The sequence below is a fragment of the Fulmarus glacialis genome, unplaced genomic scaffold (assembly GCF_000690835.1).
Source record: "Fulmarus glacialis isolate BGI_N327 unplaced genomic scaffold, ASM69083v1 scaffold39795, whole genome shotgun sequence".
In the NCBI taxonomy this organism is placed as follows: Eukaryota; Metazoa; Chordata; class Aves; order Procellariiformes; family Procellariidae; genus Fulmarus; species Fulmarus glacialis.
This window is the reverse complement of record NW_009215673.1, coordinates 1-19829: the sequence shown is the minus strand read 5'-3', so window position 1 is coordinate 19829 and position 19829 is coordinate 1. Positions and strand designations below refer to the sequence as shown.

Sequence of the window (19829 nt, the reverse complement as noted above, 5' to 3'; positions counted from 1 at the left end):
GGGTAAATGGGGGCCAGCAGGGCCGGCTGGGGCCAAATTATTCTGGTGGGCTGTATCTGCTACAGACTCGCATGAACAGGAGGAGACAACAGAGATGAGGAAGGGGGATGCCAGAGCAGTAAGGACGAGCTGTATGTCAAATATATATCTTTTTATTATTCAACATTGAGACTGTGGTAGTGCTTAGAGGCTGACATTTTGGACCTTGTTACACCAGACACCATAAACACGGTGCACACGACAGTCCTTGCTCTAGAGAGCAAGGAAAGCCAGGCTATGGGACCCATACACAGCACAAACAGAGCGTGCCTCTGCTTTTCCAGCTTGTCTGTAGTCCAGCAAGACCCTCCCCACCTGGAACCGGTGGGTGACATTCACCGGAGCAGGCTGGGAGTAGTGGAAGAATTGGCCCTTTGAAGGAGTACATAGGACTACGTGTGGCAATGCAGTAGACAACAGCCAGAGACAGAATAAATGAGTCACTTTTCTAGCATATTTGAATACTGTTTAAATATAAACATTGCAAATGAATATCCCTAACTGAGAAAAAATAAAATTGGATGCAAAAATACACCAATGGTATACTGCATATGCATATAAATACATTACATGGTTTGCACAGTCATTATACGTCTTCCTTCCGGACTGACTTTCTACAGACTGATACAAAAGTTGAAAGAGAAAAACAGAAGGGAAAGGTCTTCAACTAAACATTGTTGTTTTGGCAAGTGATTCGCTTCCCAAAAAACTGGGCTGTAAAGACAAAACATAGTTTCACAACAGACCCATTTGTGTTTTCACATCATATCTACCTCACAGCAAGAGGGGAAAGAGCGAGCAAGGAAAGGGTGATGCATACAGGACGCTCGATACATTATAATGGCATTTGAGACCAGTTCCACCACCCATTCAAAGCCTATGACGTTAATGGGTCTGGAAAAGTCCTCTCCTTGATAAGGAGGGCTTAAGTAATATCCAAAGTGCTTTACCAGACGCCGATGCTTAGCCCACACGATCCCCTGCAATAGGCGGTTTGCTCCTAACCCTCTGTTAGCAGGGTGCCACTCTAGTGCAGATGCACGGGATGGGGTCACTGCAGAGGGGCTGCCGGGGGTGTTGGGTGCTCCCACCTCATGGAGGTGAAGGAAGCACACAGCTGGACTGCTGCTGTGGGGCCAGCCAGGGCTCTCCAGGGCCGGTTCGGAAACCCCGGTGCCCCTGGGCAATGCTGCTGCATGGGGCAGAGCCTGCAGCCGGAGCCACTCCAAGCCCCAGATGTGGGGGTGCTGCAGCGCAGCGGGACAGCAGGAGTCTCGGCATGGCTGAGTGACAGCTCCTCCTGACCCGAAACCTGGTGCCTCTCCCATCGGCCTAATGCAGCCGTCCCTGCCCGGCTCAGAGGAAGGCAGATGGGGTGCAAGCATGCTCACGTGGGACTTTTCCAATATCTCTAAATTTTGGCTTCAGTTTCTGTTTCTCTGTTTCCTTAGAAGACAAAAAGCTACGTAGGAGGTGCCTGCTCGGTCTGGGAGTCAGCGACATGGCCTTCACAGCACCCTGTGAGGTAGACAGAGGTCAGAGCACCAGGGCAGTGTCCAGGCAGAGAACGTGGTGGCACCAAGGAGACCTTGGAGGGAGTCCGTGACTGCTGTGAGGAGCAGCCCTGGTCCTTGCAAGCACTGCTCCTTCCACGGGTGCCCCCTTTTCCCGGCTGTGCACAGAGGACAGTGATTCCCACAGAGATGCTGAGCACGGGATTAGAACAAAGTACTTTCTGTAGGAAAAGGCAGCAGTGTGCGCTATGCATCGCTCCAGGGGATGGTCTCCATCCCCGGCTTAGCCCACAGTCCGGTACAAGGGGGTGCCAAGGGGTGCCTTGGCCTAGGACACGTTTATGTTGGAGAAGAGCGGGGCCCCGGGTGGCGTGGATGCTGTGCTGTCTGCCAAGTAGCCCAGGATGCTTTTGAGCTCGCCGCGTGACAAATTGGATTTGATGTGCAGGAACGCTTCCAGGTGCCTTTTGCTGTGGAAGAGAAACGGGCAGGTGTCAGTTCCTCCTGCAGATCTCTGCGTGCTGGGTCCCTTGCGCCAGGATGCGGCCCCCACCCCGCGGCGGGCGCTGAGGTCCCCGGCGGATGTCAGCTCTGCGTCTGGCAATCCTACACGGGACCCAGCACTGCCCTGGGAGGTTTGGGGTAGAGTAGGGAATCTCCAAGGCAAGGGAGAAAATCAGACCAGAATTTGCAATATATAAATAGGCCTTTTTTAATAGTTTATTTCGTTGTCCGATGGCATTGGGATTGCCACAGCCTGGCAGGCGGCCCCCACCTGTTTTTATAGACTCAGGCTATAGGAACCTCACCTATACTCATATTTGACTGTTTCCTCGCTCAACTAAAATTCCATTTGAGTATTTGCAAATATGCTTCTGCGTCTCTTACCGGATATCTGGGTATGTCGTGGCGAGTGTTGCAACTTCAATTTTAATAGCACCTAAATCCTGAAGTCGGATTATTTCAGCCAGTTTGGGGAGCGCTGAATTCAGCCACGTGGCTTGAGAGCCCTGCCAGAAGAGAAAGCGGTCAGCAGGGCATCGTGGAGGTGCAAACCTCCGCCCAGCCCAGGAGCTGTCTCTCACCAGGGGTGCCGCCGAGCCAGCTCCCGAGGCTGTTTCCTGGCAAGGGGGAAGGACACGGCAGCGATTTTAACTGCCTCATTGTTTTCAATGATGTTTCTGGCCCAGACTTTGCCTAGGCCAGCCTTGGAGAAATTGGATTAGTTTTGTGGTGGTTTTTAATCCTCTTACACAAGTGGTGTAGGGTTTCCCAAAAGACCGAGGTTTCCGCATCCATCTCAACAGACTCTCTCTGCTCTTCCCTCCCACCACGTTTTCCTTTCCTTAGGTTTCTACGCTGCCTGGCGTGTGTACGAGGTCTGATGGGCAAGGTAATGCACTAGCACGTGCTGCTCTCTCCCAGCTCTGCACACAACCCTGCCTTTAGCGTCTCCAGGCATTGCCAAAATCCCTTCCCTGCCCACTCAGGTAAAAGCCCCAACTGGACCTGTTTTGTGGCTGTTGGATATCCCAAGGCACTGGCTGCCTGACCTCCCGCCCACACCGAGTGCTGCTCAGGCTTGTTCCCTCTCCTGTCAAACGTGCATGGGGTGGTGGAGGACAAGGCGTGATTTCACTTTTTTGCAGGCACATTTAGAGGTGTGAAAGGAGGGAGGTGATCTCAGAGGACAGAGAAGGGCGTTTCAGCCATGCAAAAAAAGCAAGGGTCTCTGGTGGAGGAAACCCTTGCGTACCAGAGACCCCACACTGCCCGTTCCAGCCCCTGCCTGACCTAAAAGCAGCAGACTGAGGGGAATCAAGGGCGAGCGGGAAGAGCCAATATCCAGACTCCATGTAAGTTGTACTGAAACCGGAGAACTGCAGTGTTTAGCTAAATCTTCTGACCCTATTAATATAAACCTTCAAAAGGAAACCACTGCCTACAGGACAAAGGAGGATGAAATCATGGCTCTCCATCTGGGGGAGGGCAGGCTGGTGGCAGGGGAGCCTTCCTGCCCAGAGGCACTTGGAGACCTCTTTCTGCCTAAGGACCTTCCTTCCAGGAAATTAAGCTGAGTTGGAAAGGTTAATGAGAGGCCCCAGAAAATTTATTTTCCTGTTTTTCAGTGGGCCCGTGACCCATGCTGGTGTGGCCATGGCAAGCACTCACGTACATTGCTGGTGCAGAAGGCTTCCAGGTCGGCAGCGTTCTTGGAGATGTGTTGGGCCAGGTTTTGCTGTTGCGCTGGAGTTTTCAGGCTGACTTTCCTCTTCAGCAATCTCACGATGTACTCTTTAACCAAACGGGTGTGGATCTTCTCGATGATAGCCTGTTGGGAAGGAGAGGGAGGATGATCCATCTATCTTTTGCTTGGGGACAAAGAAAACTGTGTGTGTGGATGGAGGACAAAACATCTTGGGTGTTATAAGACATGCCCCACCAAAGCCTGCTGCTGATCACATGTGAGGAACAGTACTGGTTGCCAACATCCCCATGACTGGTTATACGACATCCTAGATGCCGAGAATTTCTTTGTACTCAAACTAGTGAAGTGTGGGAATTTCCAAATGTTGTTTCCTTCTGGGAAGAGTTGAAGGCATAGAAAAGATCTAACGTGTTAGAGAAGAAGTAGCAGTACTCCAGAAAAACAGGAATTCATGCTGCTCCTCCTGTTCCTCTCTCTAATACACAAAACGTCATAATTTTGTTTCAGCTACTAAAAAGACAAAGGCAGGAAATCAAAGATTTTTTTATATGGTGATGTTTCATATATACTCCAGCACCACTGAAAATGTGGTTGTGGCTTAGTTATCTGGGATTTGTCCCATTTGCATGCATCTCCTCTGGTACTTAGGACAATCAAAGGAGCCATGAGACAGAACCGTGCGATCGCATCCATGTTTCAAGGTTGCTAAACCAAACCCATATATAAATAAAGCCATATTTTGGATAATCCCTAGAGCACTTTCTCTGCGGCAAGGGTGGTTTTCTCTGCAAACACTGCAGCAGAGCTCCAGGAGCCTGCTTCTGCTGGAGAAGAGTAAGATTTATATGGCTAATCTAGGTAAACTGCATGCTGATGGAAATCCCGCCTGAGAGGGCTCTCCTATGCCAGGCCAGCTCGCCAGCTTAACGCAGGTCAAGGCAACTCCAGTCACAGAGGATCAGAGCTGAAAACACAGCCTCAGTGTCCCAGAATCCCCCCGATATTTCTCTTGGACTTACGTGGTAGAAAGGGTCCTTTAGGGTCCGGAAGTCTGAAATATGGTTGCTGGTGGTTTTAATGATCTCGTTCATAATTTCATTGCTGGAGTCCCACTTATTTTCTGTAAACTTCTTATAAATTGGCTGAAAAAAGGAATATCTGCTTAGTTCCCTCAAAACAAATTCTATGCACATGTATATTTAGCATTTCTATATGTACAGTATCCTACATAGCAACAGCATGGCATGCAGGGACGTGTGACAATGACTTACAGGGGCAGGGGAAGAGGGGGCAGTACTGGGTTTGTGCCCCCTTCTTGGTTCCTCATGATGAAGAAGACTGAGGGCTTGAAAGGCTCATATTGGAGATTTTTTATTTCCACATTTTCAAAGTTTTGTCCACACCATCTTGTCTTATTAAAAAATTATGGAACCATCAGGGTAAAAAATGAATCATTATGAGATGTTTTCAATCACAATTTTTCTTGGCCTCAGTAAATAAATATGAAAATAAAAAAAGCACCCCTGCTCTGTCCGATGCCTTCCAAGAGGCCCTACAGAGAAAGCAGGAGAGATTGTGGCTGAACATTCCTGACTCCTATGCCTTCCCCTCCACCACACTTGCTTAACTTAAAAAGCTTGTGTTATATATTGAAAAGAAAAAAAAAAAGAAAAAAAAGAAAGAAACCAGAAGTGCCTTTCAGGCCACCTTTATGAAGAAGCCAAAAGCTGCGTAACTGCAGTTCATGTCATTTGTGATTATGTCCTACAGTTTGGAGTGTAAACACCTGCAGGCTGAGACTCTCCCTCCCGCAGCAGTTCTCTCAGATGTTCGTTTGCACAGTCATGCCTACGTAGCTTCGCCTGTTTTGCCTGCAGGCTTGAGGACCAGCTCAAGGAGAGGTGATTCAGAGTTTTCTGACTGATGCCGAGAGGTGACCGGCCCCGCAGCCCTTCTGAACTTTGCTGCATTTGAATCAGAGATTTGGGCAACCGATAGCACGGCAGGGGAACGTGCCCGGCACCGGCACAGGCTGAGCCGTGGGGCAGGAGGGTGTGGGGCGCGGACACGGTACCTTCAGCTGGGCAAAGAGCTGTTGAAGCAGCACGTCAAAGCCGCTGTTTTCAATGTCGCCGAGAGTGCTGAGGATACTGGCTTTATTGTCGTCCTTTTCTGCCATGTTTTTCTCTGCGTAGTCTCTGCAAGGAAGTATCAGTAAGGTCAGAATAATCTGTCCTCAAAAGAGATACACAGAGAGAAATTCAGAGTTCTCCAAACCTTCTTCTGCAGGCAGACGGACCTTCCTCTGCCCACTCTGGAGTTCCTCCCCTCTATCACACTATTATCCGTCGCCTGCAGAGGAAGGAGCAAAGCCTTTTCTTTTGGACCCTTACCTAAAATTCCAGCAGTTGTTAATATTTGCAATCAGTATAGGCTTGTAGTATCTGTGCTTCTTGCTTTTCTCCTTAAAGTCTTCAAAAGCATCCTTGTAGCTGGAGGGGAGATGGGAAGAGGAGAGGCGGATGAGTGCGTGCCCCGGGCGGCTCTGCCAGCCCTGCTCCCGACCCTGCCTTACCGCACCTTTTCAGGAAGGCAGGCAGCTCCTTCGACAGGCGATGCGACAGCTCCTCGCCCACTGCCACGCTGATGTCCTTGGCTCGCTTCTGGCCGCTATAGATACTCTAACAACCAACCAAACAAACAAGATCAATTTGAAACGCCGTCTGCTCCAAAAAGGCCAGGTTCGCTGGTTAAAAGGCTACAGACCCTTAACTGCGGCAACTGCGCCCAGCTCTCCTCACCCCTCCCTGCGACTGAGCCAGGGACTGTGCAGAGCAGCTATACTTATTTGGTGAGTTCAAGCCAATTTTGAACTCCATTTTCAAATGGGGAGAGAGGTGAAGAAGAAAGAAACATTAAAGAAAGTCTATAAAATATCTGAGAAAATGGGGAAAGCAACACTTGGGTTTTTTGCTTTTTTTGCTGAATGTCATATGATTGCATTAAAAAAACCAATTTAAGCGCAACAACCTCAATATATGAAAGTTTTAATTTTTAAAAATAAACTCTACTAATCCTCTGCAGCCAGAGGAGGGAGAGCATTGAGCACTGGGAAAGGGCGTGAGCACTCGGAGCAGCTCTGCCCGTGAGAGCCCGTCTCCCCGGGAGCAAGCAGGGCAACAGCATCGCCCTGCTTCCTCGCTCGGCTCTTGTCTCTCTGCTGCTACATTATCTAGTGCCTAATGGCTTGGCTTCGGCTGGGGGTGCGGAAGGGACTGCACAGGGAGAAATGAAGGCAGCTTTCCTGCTTGTTTTGCTCATAGAGGAGTTTGTCTCCATCACGTGCTAGACCAGGACCATGCCCGACCGTGGGTTAGGGCTGCCCTGTACCACCCGCCCCTACTGCCGCCCTGCACAAGCGACTTGGCCTTTCGCTTTCCTGAATTGACTGCAGCCAGTCTCATATCCTGAATACAGGCAGGATGCAACTGCTTATTTTTAATATATATCTGTATTACCTGGATAACAAATATTGCTAGTAGTTCACTCTGAAAATGTCCATTTAGTTTCTCTGGTTCTTTGTCTTCTTTCCACCTTTGGATTTCTTTATCTAAACATTTGCTCAGTGAATTTTTGATAGTAGCCTTTAGGGAAGGAAGAACAACAGCATTTACCACAAAGTGGATGTAGCAGTTCCTGCCTTATGCAGGTTTTTACTCGCCCACCCACCATTTGTCTGGCTGAGCAGACTTTTTCCTCGCCCCTGGCTGAGAAATAAAGGCTTTTTATCAGGAGACGCCTTATCCACAGCTTCACAGCAGCAAGGACAACCCCCTCGCAATATCCACCTATGCAATAGCGAGTTGAATATTTCAGGGTAGGAATGGAGATCAAGATCTACATCCCTGCCCGCCACCCTGCCACGTCAGTGGTGATCTCAAGGGCAGGGGAGGGGAGCCGTGGGCAGGGAGGTCGCAGGCAGTGACGCGTGCCAGAGTCCAAATTTCCCCAGCCAGAGCCCAGATTTCCCCAGCCACGCGTTGCCTGTGTGTAACTCTCAGTGATCCTCTCCGGGCCTGGTTTTGCAATCCTTTTTCATCAGCACTTCTGACGTCTTATGAGTGCTGGAGAGTGAAACAAAGTTCTCAGGTTTTCTCCGCGCTGCGTGCACACTGTGCAGCCAGGCTTTGGGAATGGTCTGTACGGTGGCTGGCATATATCTCTGATCACCAAGCGCCTCGTTCGTGCGCTTTGCAGCCCTCACACCCACCTCTCCCATCTGCAAACCATCACAGGCTACAGCTAAATCTGGAACTTGTCTTCTCATTTTCCAGGAATTCCAGCCCAAAATGCCAGAAGCACTAAGCTATGGGAGTACTGTAAAAGTTGCTTCTAATTTCCATTAAGGCAAGAGCGATCCAAAACCCAGAGCAACTGTTATTTTCTGCGGACCAGGCGATTCTCCATCAGAGACAGGTTTTTCAAGACCAGACGTGCATGCTTTGCGCTCACCCAAGGTCTGGCACCGCTGCAGAGACCAGAAGTAATTCTGAGTCCACCATCTGCAAGAGGGAGCATAAGTCCCTCTGGGGACTCGGCAGAAAACTGGGAAGTTACCCATAAAGATTTGTTGTTGGATTTTTTTCCACCTTGCTACCACAAGGTTTGCAAGAACACAGCAGTTCTTTTCTGATGGCTCCCAGGGCAGAAGGCAGAAGTTTGCTCTGCAAGTCCCATCTAGCAGAAAGCCGACCTGTCCCCCAAAAAGAAACAAAAGCATTCTTGCTTTTGCTTCTCTCTGGCAGGGTGTGTGACTCACAGCTGAGAAGTGTGCACACAGGGCAAGTCAGAGCTCCTCCGAGGAGTCATATGGCAGCAGTAAAGGGAAGAGGAGGGACTGAACGGATTCTCACCTCTTCACTGTCAAGGTATTTCTTTTCAAGCTCTTTGCTCAGACTTGATGGCAAAAGGCTCCCAAGCTTAACTTTTTCCAACTCCTCTGCTAAAACATGATCTTTTCTCATATCTCTGGAATGAAAAAGCCAAACAATCACATTTTCCAAGGGCAGTGTAATTCAAGTTGGCTGTTGATGCAAATTGACTGACACTTTTTGAGGATATCAGTGAAAAAACAGATGGAAATGTACATTGTCCTTAGTCCAGGCAGGACTTGGAGGAGCTGAATCTGTGCCAGGGGTGGGAACTGTGAGGGTGGGACCCTGGGCAACCCCGGGGACTGGAGTCATGTTCTGCTGAGCTCCTGAGCACCGGCCACTGCACTGGGTATGGGGGACCCAGAGCAGCAGGAGGGACTAGTCCCGGGACACAGCCTCTCTCCGTCAATATAAAGGTGACCAGATGAAAAGCTGGTGTCTCGTGGCTAGTTGGGAAAGGAGCGGGCTGTTTCATACCCTGCTGTCATGTCCCCACCACATGCCGGCTGAGCCGATGCTCCTGAGCAGCTTCGAGGGAAGGGACCTGCCAGCCGTGGGGGCTCAGACCAGCACTCGTGGGAGGGCTGATTTGGAAGCAGCCTCTCCCTCAGGAGCTGCAGAGAATAACCCTGAGCATCGCCTGATTCCCGTGTTTGCACATGACCCAGCTCCATGGGGGTACACCGCCGTGCTTCCCGCACACGGGCTGTTCCTGATACGGTGCTGGAAGCTGGGGCCAGGCTGTTGTGCAACCCTCCTCCTCCTCGCTGCTCCCTTCACTGCTGGCCATGGAGAGAGGTGGTCCCTGAGCAGACACCTGGACGTGGCCTTTGGGAACAGCAAAGCAGCCACTGCCCTGGCCAACACCGGCCCCAGCACTGGGCTGCGCGGCTCTGGCTGAGCCCTGCTCCTCACAGCTACTGATAGCCAAACACACGCTGGTTCAGGCCTGAATATCATGACCTACCGCACAGCACCGGCTCTGGAAAACTTCCAGGATCAACACTGAGTCATTATATTCTGTCAGTGAAACACGAGAAGGAGTAAGTGAAGGTGAAGGTTGAAGGGCTTTAGAACAGTGGAAGAAACACTGCTGGTGTATTTACTGGTTTTCACCTAAGAAATGAGAGCCCTCGTTTCTCCATCCAGTATTTTAAGCCACAACAAGTAATATTTTCCGTTCTATGACATACAGGGCTTGTGAGGATGAAGGCGACTCTTGGCTGATGACATCCTCTCACAGGGGTGCACCCTTTGGTCTCCTAACCCGGAGGAGAGCACAGACTGTGGGTAATGCCTAAGCAACATCCTCCGTGCCCAGGATAATTGCATCTCAGGTTGTTCCATTTATTGGCTGCCCTCTGGTCCAGAGGGATGAAATTTCCAAATTTTCCAAGAATGAGTTCAGTATGCAACTGGATTAGAGATCAGGGCAATGAACCTGTCCAATTTACCCCACAAGTGAAGCCCTAAACATCTGTGTGCCGGTCTGTTGCCCAGAGGCCTGGGGTCAGCCCCTGGTTTACAGACTAGGAACCTTGAGCGTGTGCCTTCCGACTCTCCTGGCCAGCTGGTGTGCATCAGCACGATGCCAGCAAGATGCCTGCAAGACGTAGCCACAGACCAAACCGCATGACAGTGATATTGATTCATAAGTCAAGCAAATGTCTGGTTTTGCAGCCAGTGAACCTGTGCTGATCACCAGGGATAAACATGTGTAAAAGCCTCACTTACTTTGGATAAATGTTGTGCACCCATGAGAGGAGGAGATAAATATCCTTGTCTTCCAGATGAGACTCAGCGTTTTTCTTTGCCTGGGAGGCAAAATAGTTGTGGTAGAGTTCTGCATATGTGCTGAACACATTAAACTCAGGAGGATAAAGCTGTTTAATGTACTTCACAATTACTGTCAAATCTTCTTTCATTGTCTTTCCCATGTGCAGGAGGTTCTGGCCAACTGTAGAGAGGTTCTCAGTTCTAGGAGTATGACTTGTGTCTTTCATTCGAGTCTCTACCGACTCCTTTACTGTAGCCATCCAAAGTTCTTTCCATTTTCTAGGTCTAAACTGCATGTTTTGATCAGGTGGATTCTCCGACGTGTAGTTCTGATCTTCTTTCTCCTGCTCTTTCAGTGCATCTACCGCCTGCTGCAGCAGTTCTGGGTTTGTTTTCGCTAGAAGGACGGAGTCTTTCAAGATGCTGAAGACTTTGTGCTTCAGAACTTCGTAGACAGACTCGACGTCTTGCTGGCTGGTGTTCAGTCCCTCCTCACTTTTGCTAGACAGGCTCTTCTCCAGGACAATCAGATGCTGAGCGGCATCACAAAGCTTGTGCTCTTCAAGGAGATCCATGATTTGTTTGACTGGTGAAAAAATAACAGCCTTTCTTTACCCAATAGCAAAGATTTAAATTTCTATTTTATATAAAATGATGGCTCTGGAATACTTTTTGAAACAATGTTTATATTTCTATAATGCTAGATCTTAGGTTCCTTCACCATATAGAAAATCTTTCTCTTTATTTAAAATTAAGATTATTCCTAGCCTACCTCTAACTGGGCAGTGGAAATTCGAACACCCATCACCAGAGTGTTACGTATGGACAGGTATTCATGATGTAGCTAAATAAGATGTGCTAGAGGAAATACCACGTGGGTTTTCCAGAAATAGGCTGGCACAATCTGATCTGTGAAATGTTTTTGGAGGACACATTTAGTGGGCAAGATAAATACAATTGAACTATCCTTTCTGAACTACAGCCAGTTACTCGGTATGGTGCAATCTGGGAAATTATTAACTAAACTAGAGAAGTTATATCCCAAAATAAGTTTTGTTAGGTGTGTAAGGTTTGTATGGAAAGCCCTGGGTGGAGAAAGCTTACATAATCCATGAAACTCATCTTACTTCATATCCTCCTTACAGACTGCAGCACAAAAGCTGGGAGTGCCCTATTGGCATCTGCTGATTACACAGAGTTCAGAGACATTATCGAAACTGAGGGCTTGGTGTATTATACAGGAACAACAGGATAACTTGAATAGTAAATGGGCTGAAATTTAATAGCACAAAGTATAAGATACAAATTCAATAGAACAGAAGTTACTTAGCAACAAATAGGATTTTCTGCTGCAAGCTGGATGCGAATCAGCTTGAGATGGGGGAGGAAGAGAGATGCCTGGAGAATTAGTAAATCATTACTGTGAGATGATGGTGAAAAAGTCAGGTATGACCCCAAGATGTATCCAGTGAGGAATGTCCAGCTGAGATAGGAAAACGGTAACATATTGTACCAGGCATTGGTGGTATCTCATCTGGAATATTTTCTGCAATTCTGATTGCTTTATTTCAAAAAAAGACATTGGGAATGGGACAACGCAACAGTAAGAACAAAGGCACACAGGGCCTCTTTTCAGTTGACTTGGTTCATTTAGCTGAGCAAATCAAGGCCGAGGAGGAAAACCACCAGCTAGGGAAAACATTTGACACGTGGAGAAAAGAAGCCAATTAGCCAGGTAAAGACTTGCCTGGAAATGAGATAATTTCCACTAAAACAGTGAGACTTTGGAAGACCCCCCCAGTAAAGGAGGTAGGACTAAAAAATGAACTTATTTTAAGGTACAGGTCGTTAAGTTTATGAACCAGGTAACGAGGTACGTCACCTGAGGTGGCAGGTGAGCCTTGGAAGTGCCAAGGGGCACTTTCCTCTCCAGTTCTGAGCAGGTATTTTTCTACCTCTCTAAGAACCCTGCAGGGACGGTGCCCATGAGTGGAGGAGCTGTGTGTTCATATACCAGCTCCCGGAAAGACCTACGCGTGCTGCTCACTGCTGTCCTTGGGGGAAGAGGAGATTTACAGGGTGGTGGTTTCGTGGAGGAACAGAGCAGAAAGGTATGCCTTGGTTTCTCGCCCACCCATAGATCTCTGTGCCTCCATGAGAGGTAGAAATAAGTTTCGTGTTGGACAGAAAACCTGCAAACTGGCAGTTCCTCAAGGAGTGTGCCCTTGGTACCAAAGGACTAGGACTTGAGGTCATGTCCCCCTCGGCCCATGTTTCCCCAGGCTCCTTGGGCTTTAATCTGTCGGTGCCCTTGTTTCTCAAGGGGACAATTCTCCACCTCGTGCAGCCCCTCTAGAGATGACTATGGCCTATGAGGTGGTGCAAAGAGAATGGAGGAGCACTTACCACTGAGTGGCTTGATCTTTTTCATCTTCTTAAGTGCACTTGTAAGGATTCCCTTTATTCCTTTCTTCCCCTTTTCAGGGCTGTCCCCAGCAGAGGTGCAGCTCCCATTACTCGTGATGGAAGATGCACGTGAGGGTCTGCAGGCTGCCTCTGGCCTTTCACTCATCTTCTCCTGGTCCCTGGACCAGATCTCGTCTCCAGAAGGTTCAGGACAGGCAGGGACTTGCTCAGCTACTAATGTCGAAGGGTTTTCAAGCTGCCTGTTTGCACCAATGCAACCCTCAGATCCATTGCGTATTCCAATAGGACCACTTTGGAAAAAAGGTAACATTTTCATCATTTTCCTTCTAGCCTGTAAATTTCAGAAAGAACTGGTCAGATTAAAACAGCTTACATAAAAACTACCACGGCACAATGTGGCACAATGTACAGAAATTCAAAATTCTGTAATGAGTTGTCCCTGCGTGGCGGTGTGGGGAGTGCTACACACGGCTGGTATGAGCACAGCTCTGCAGGAGAGCTCCTGAGCAATGTCACCTCAGGTAACTGGGAGGATGGAAGCCGCTCTCTGGTCTAATAAACAACTTAGAGAAAATCAATGAGTGATTTTAAGGGTGATTCACATGGCCTGATTTGAGCCCTCGAGCTTGTCTGGATACAGGAGAGCAGGGCTCTCCCACAGGAAGCTTTGGGAGTACGGACGTGAGCATGGATGCTGCACACAAATGATGTGGGACAAGCATCCTGTGCCTATTCAAAGCAACCACGAAACTCCCATACTTTTATACGGCATCGGGATCAATTCTAACTTTCCTTAGGGCCTATTTCTGCTGGTCTCTGTTCATCTGGCTGCAGATCTGTTTGTGGAAGCACCCATGTAGCTACTTGCACGCTGAGTTTGCAAGCATAGCATGAAAATGAGACGAGCCAGGTATGCAGCAACGTTTGCTTAGCAAAAGTCCTGCTGGTTTAACTGCATCCCCATTGAAGTCAGTAATAAAATTCCTAGCTTCATGAAGGAGAGCTCCCAGAGAAGGTGGCTGAGAGTTCAGAAACATCAGGAATGTGAAAACCATGGTCGAAAGGATGGGAGTGTGGGAAGCACAGCAGTATCTCCTGATATGAACATCACTAGGCTTATCATTTTAGGCCCAAAAATCCCCATCAGAAGCATGGTTTCAACACTCTCTGTGCTGCCCACATCCCCACAGTGGCAGACACAAGCTCAAGGACGCATTCAGACCCTTCAAATCCACTCACAGTCTATGTAATCTCATTTTTAAAATGGTCCCAGGGTGACGACAGCATCCCAAACAAGGCAACTTCAGCGCAGCTTGTTGCAACTTCGGTGTAACTTGTTGGGTGTTTTCAAATACCTGGGAGCAATTATTGTCCCATCTGTTTATGCTGAAATGTGGGGCTGTAGCGTGGGCCGTGGCTTGTGCAGAAAGAAATGCTAGTGAAATGGGGTGTGGAGGGGGCAAGATTCTGATACAGGGACTAACCAGACTGGACTTTTCCCAGAGCTGCTAAATGACACTGGTGCTAGTGACCGGGGCTGCTGCTCAGCCAGAGCAGTCCTCGCCTGGCTGAGGGGCAAATAGGAACGGGGCACGAGGATCGGGCTGGTTTAGCCTTGTTTAAACAGACACTATCCTGCCCAAGTCCTGCTCTACCACCAACACTCCTGCGTGACAAATAATTAACGATAGAAATTTGTTATTGTAACAACATCTCCTTAGAATTTATATTTAGAATTATTTACTTACATGTATCATTTAATATATTGCTATAGATTTATTTGCATAATTATACTCATTTATGTAATGATTATAATTATATAATTATTGCAAATAAATAAAGTGACTCATAGTTTCCAATCCTTGTTCTTACAACGCTTTTTTTTAAGTGACTTTCTGGGAGACCAGTGCACTTCTCTGAGGAACTCTCAGGCAAGTTTTGGCTTACTTGTACTGCATAAGGGCAGAGGAATTAGGCTTTAAACAAAGGAAGAATTTGGCTTCAGTTATAAGGCCACAATCTGGTGATCTTCAAATACCCTTGTTAAGTTTATAATGTTGATATGTATCATGCTGATACAAACTGTGATACTTATTTCTGGGCAAACTGGTTGGAACACTTGTGGCTTTTCGTTTTAATGACGATTCCTCCTGCTGGCTCCCGGCAGCTTGGAGAGCTTTGAAGCATCAAGTTAGTGGTAGCAGCCGTGTGGTACGGAGAGCAGTTAGAGCCTGGCATCGCTGAAAGCTTTCCTTCTCCATGCTTTGGCTGCCAGGTCATGTTCAGGATTAATAATGCTATTGCTTTTAAAACACAATGAAGATGAAAAGTCATTCGGGAAGGAGAGAAAGGCGGGGGGGTGTGCATGATCTGGCTGGCTCTCAGCTAAACTGGTGGTCTGTGACTCGGGGCAAAGTGCGAAGATAAAACTAAGGTGCTGCTACGGCTGAGTGGGACGGCGGTGGCGCCGAGAGGCGTCGGGTCAGAGCCCTCGCGCCCCAGGGCTCAGGGCCGGTTGTGTGGGCGAGCAAAGGGGGCCCAAGCAGCAGAGCTGCCCAGCGGCAGTGAGTCACAGCTGGGGCTCCGCACCTACCTCTTCCCCTTGCACGCTTACTGGGGAGGGAGGGAGGAAAAATCCCGCCGTTCAATCTGGCTACTCGAGTCAGGATGCTCCATTAGAATCCTAAAAATGGGGGAAAAGAGCTCCTTTTTCTTACATTTCCATTAAAAAAAATATCACAATAACAGGGATTGTCTATAAGTGCTTGAGATTTTGCTAAGTTTTGTAGGGCTATTTTCCTAGCCTGCATTTCCCAATACGATGCTATGTTTAGATTAATTCTGCCAAATCCCTTCCTTCCTGTTTGTTCAAGCACAGACTCAGCTGAGTCCTTTCTCTCTCTCCTATTATTCCAAACAAAACATTTATTGTTCTTTTTTTTTTTCGGTTTCTAAACAAAGAAAGTACCTCTCCCTTTCCTATAGCCAAAGGTGACTTTCAGAGTCTTTTGTTTTGATGAATGATGATCAGAAAGGTGGATTTCAAAATGGTTTTGCTTCTTCCTCAATACCAAGATGAATGTCATTTATCTTTGAAAACCATTGAAATGACACTACACAAAGAAGAGTCCGTAAAAGAACGATTAACCTGGCTAAAAGCTTAGTTTTTAATGGCTGGCAGACCTTTGTCCTGGTACCGCTCTGAAAGGGCGGGCGCGGGGGCTGGTGATGCCCGGGAGGGAAGCAGGTAGCTGGGCACGTGCTGCCGGGGGCTGCAGCCCCTGCGGTCCCTCTGCGGAGAGCACCGAGCCATCCTCTGCCGCCCGTCCCTGTGCCCTGGCCTGCCTAAAAGAGTCCCACAGCCGAATTAGAGGAAATATAAAATCAGCTCCAGCGTTTTCGCCCAGAGGCTGCACATCAGCAGCGTGAGCACTGTTGGCAGGATTGGCATGTCAGGGTGTGCTTTTTCATCTTTAACTAAGAAACACTGAAGGAGTTAAGCACCTGAGTAAGGCTGTCAGTGCGATAGCTACCATGCTCACTCACATTTAGCCAGCTTGAATGCTCGCCCAGCATTTATCAGTTTGCCGCTGCTGGTTTGCATATGGTTGTATCTGCAGCAGGAAACACCAGTAAACCCCAGCTCCCAGTTCCGCCTTGAAATGCAGCCTCAGTCGCTTATGGCAAGTGGTACCAAAAACTCCCCCTCCACCTCTTTATCATTAGATGGCCAAGCACTTACTGTAAGAAACGCCTATAAGAAACTTTCTATAAGAAACTTCTTATAGAAAAAAAACCACTTCAATTTCTACAGGAAACACTCAGCGAAAAGGAGGTGGCACAGGTAACGGCCGGGCAGGAGACGCCTGTGCCGGTGCTGCTCCTGGTGCCCCCCCAGCATCCGCTCCTGCCCGCCGCGGCAGACAGGACACGCCAGGAGCTCGGCTCTGGCTCGGATGGCTACAGGCTGCTCCTGTACGCCTGTGTTCAAATCAAACAAATCAAAGCTTGTTAAAACTCTAGCAGGCTTCAAATTATTTTAGCAGTTAACACTTTGGGAAATCCTGAATCGTTTCCCAGGCACAGAGCTCAATTCAAATCTTGGGAAATTTAATGATTTAAGGTCAAGACTTGACATAGATCCCAATTCATTATTATTACTAATTTACTGTTAATTTACTGTTACCATCATCATCATCCTCATTATTATTATGTGGCACTATAGTTTGTGGTGAGGGAGTCTTTAGCTCCAATTATTTTTGACATAGTATATTCAGCTTACGGTTTCCAACCAGAAGAGCAGCACAGCGCGCATAGCATCCTCTGCTCCCTATACGGAGGGCCTGTACCATTAGGAGAGCGGTGCTGTCGACTGCCGGTGTGGCCGGAGAGCAACCCAGCAAGCTCTTTGCATGGTGCTGATCACGGCGTGTACCCCTGGGCTGGAGCCTTTCCGGGGTGGGCAGCAAGGGCGAGGGAAACACCTGGAGCAGAGCCATGACACAGAGGGACACAACCTGGACTCTGGGCATGGTGGCTTCCCATTTTCTCATTTTCCTCCTTGAAGGAAACAGCCTTCACGCCACACACTTAGGAATGAGCTCATTCGTGAGGGGCGGCTCGAGGTGTGCCAGAGAGCACTCAGGGGAAGAGATTTACTGATTACCCCTATTCTGAAATTTTTGCTGATCTTTTTCTTGACTTCTTTTTCCTGAGCTGCTGCCAGTATTAACAAGCATTTGTTTGGATTTTCAGTCCTCTCCAGCCTGCTGACATCCTAGGTCACAAGCATTTATGCCTCGTTTTAGTGGAAATCCCCCACAGCCTCTCAGAAATCCAAAGTCATTTAGCACAGTTTGTTCTCTGCATTTGCATCAGCCTTTTCTCCCCCCCGACTCCCCATGGAAGTGGGGTCACCCCTGCCCACACAAGAAAATCACACTGGGACAAACCATCTTTTGAAGCAGTCAAACAGTGCAGCCAGTCTGAGTTTAGTGTATCTCGGCCTATGCGGTGACACCTAAATAAGCTGCTAATAAATCAAAGCAGGGAGTCTATGGAGATGCCAGCCCCAATCTTTGCAAGTTGGGAAGCCCTCCTAGGAGGTGTTTTTTCCCCTACCAATTTTTGTTAGCTGGATTGGGTACTGAATGGGGACACCGTGAAGCTGGGGGCTCCCATGTGGCTCTGCCTGGGAAATCACAGTCCATAGATAAGCTGGGCCACCAACACCCCCACTTTCAAATTTTACTGTGCTGCTCAAATCCATGCTCCTGTCTGCAGACCCCTACGGGACACCCACCACCCCATGTGGTCCAGCACCATCCTGATGGTGGCCAAGTTCTGCTCCTAATGGCACCAAAAGCTGAGGGAAAACAAAACCTATGTCTCCAGTAAAGAAGTCAAGGCAGGAGCAGAGCCTCCCCAAGGGACTCGATCCACGTGCCTTAGCAGTGCTGGGTACCCTCATGGGGCTGGGGGTGACAGGGGACCCAAGGGACCTAGGGGAATGGCAGTGGCAGACCAGGCAGAGGATCTCAGGGCATCTCACCTGTCGTGAGATGCTTTAAACTGGCATTAAACCATGTTATCACCTGTCTGGGGAACAGCGTAGCTAGAGCTACACAGTGCCTTCGTCATTTTTAAATGAGAATTTGGTTTCCCTAGATTACTGAAGCACAACTGAGAACGGTCCTGTCAACCAGCATCTCCTGTTGTTAGTGAGAATTTTTCAAACAGCGAAAGGGAAGAGAAAATTACACATACATATTGTTGTTGGGAAAAGGCAGAGAAAATGCAGTGTAATATGCTCCTTTTTCTTCTCGCTTCAAATCCAGGCAGTATAATTTTAAACTGCTGCCACTGAAAGAGAAACCAGCTGCTGCTGTCTAGGATTCTGTTCTCCTATTGCTATTCCCAAAGCCAAATCCTGCATTCAGGCTTGGAGTCTGCAAAGTTCACTGCTAGAGCTAACAGTGACCGAGAAGATACACAAATTCCCTGGGAGCCAGACCTAGAGCTCCTGGAGCGCTCGCCTCTGCCGGCACTTTCAGACTCTTTGGCTTTCCAGGCCTCTTTTTACAGAAAGGGTGACTGAAGCAAACCCAAACCTGAGTTTTCCAAAGCTCTCTGCTCCGGTTTGATCGGCTCTGTCGGAATTGGCAAGCCTCAAAGTCCCTCGGCGGGGACAGGTGGTTGAACGCTTTGGACAATGACTGTTTCTTCAGGTTTTCTGCTCTGAACTTGGGTGTGATGGCGAGGGACCATGGCTTCTAGATCAGCCATATGCTCCAGTCACAGAAAGTCTCTTCCCTACTTTGCAGCAGCCTCAAGAAGAAATCCTACTTTAAACACACTGAGGATCCTAACCCTGAGGTTGAACCCTTCAATTTGCGCCTGAGGAGCTGACACAGTGGATGTGGGGCAGCTGCCCAAGGACAGGAAGGAATTTTGACAGGCTCTTCGGTGCTGTGGGAAAAGGCAGGTCTTAGGGGCCGTGGGACTTCCCTGACTGGGAAAAAAAGTCACAAAATGGCTAGCATGGCAATGCAGAAATGTGCCAGCTCGGCACGGTGACCCCGGCAGGGTGCAGGGTACAGAGGCTGCCTGGGACTGTACAGGATCCAGGCACTGAAATGGTGTTTTTCCAGTGCAGCTGGGCTGAATGAATCATAATCCAATTATTTTCCTGTGATTTGGGAGAAAACCACTTCCTTCGGAACAGAGATGAAGAGGAGGGGGTGGGAGGTGCCACGCTGAATCTGGATCCCGGTGCCTGGTCTGGATTTAGGATGCTTTGGCGCCCAAGACCTATGTCTGGATTTTGGGGAAGGGGCTGGGGGGCGGGTAACAGGAGTCACTGCTCGCTGCCTGTGTTCATGCCCTGAAATTTCGGGGACGAGCAACAGAAATCGGACCCAGCTGTCGCAA

The 19829-nt window shown here is 48.7% G+C and overlaps 1 protein-coding gene across 1 annotated transcript; it reads right to left on the bottom strand.

Moving 5' to 3' along the window:
* Positions 1-1881: 1881 nt before the first annotated feature.
* On the bottom strand, positions 1882-13218 carry LOC104070801 (tumor necrosis factor alpha-induced protein 2-like). Its single transcript, XM_009579012.1, has 11 exons — positions 12879-13218; positions 10431-11058; positions 8676-8790; positions 7281-7406; positions 6343-6443; positions 6156-6254; positions 5837-5960; positions 4782-4904; positions 3730-3885; positions 2442-2563; positions 1882-2023 (listed from the first exon to the last, which is right to left on the bottom strand). Exons 1-11 carry the CDS (start codon positions 13216-13218, stop codon positions 1882-1884), a joined length of 2076 nt encoding a protein of 691 aa, XP_009577307.1.
* Positions 13219-19829: the final 6611 nt, after the last annotated feature.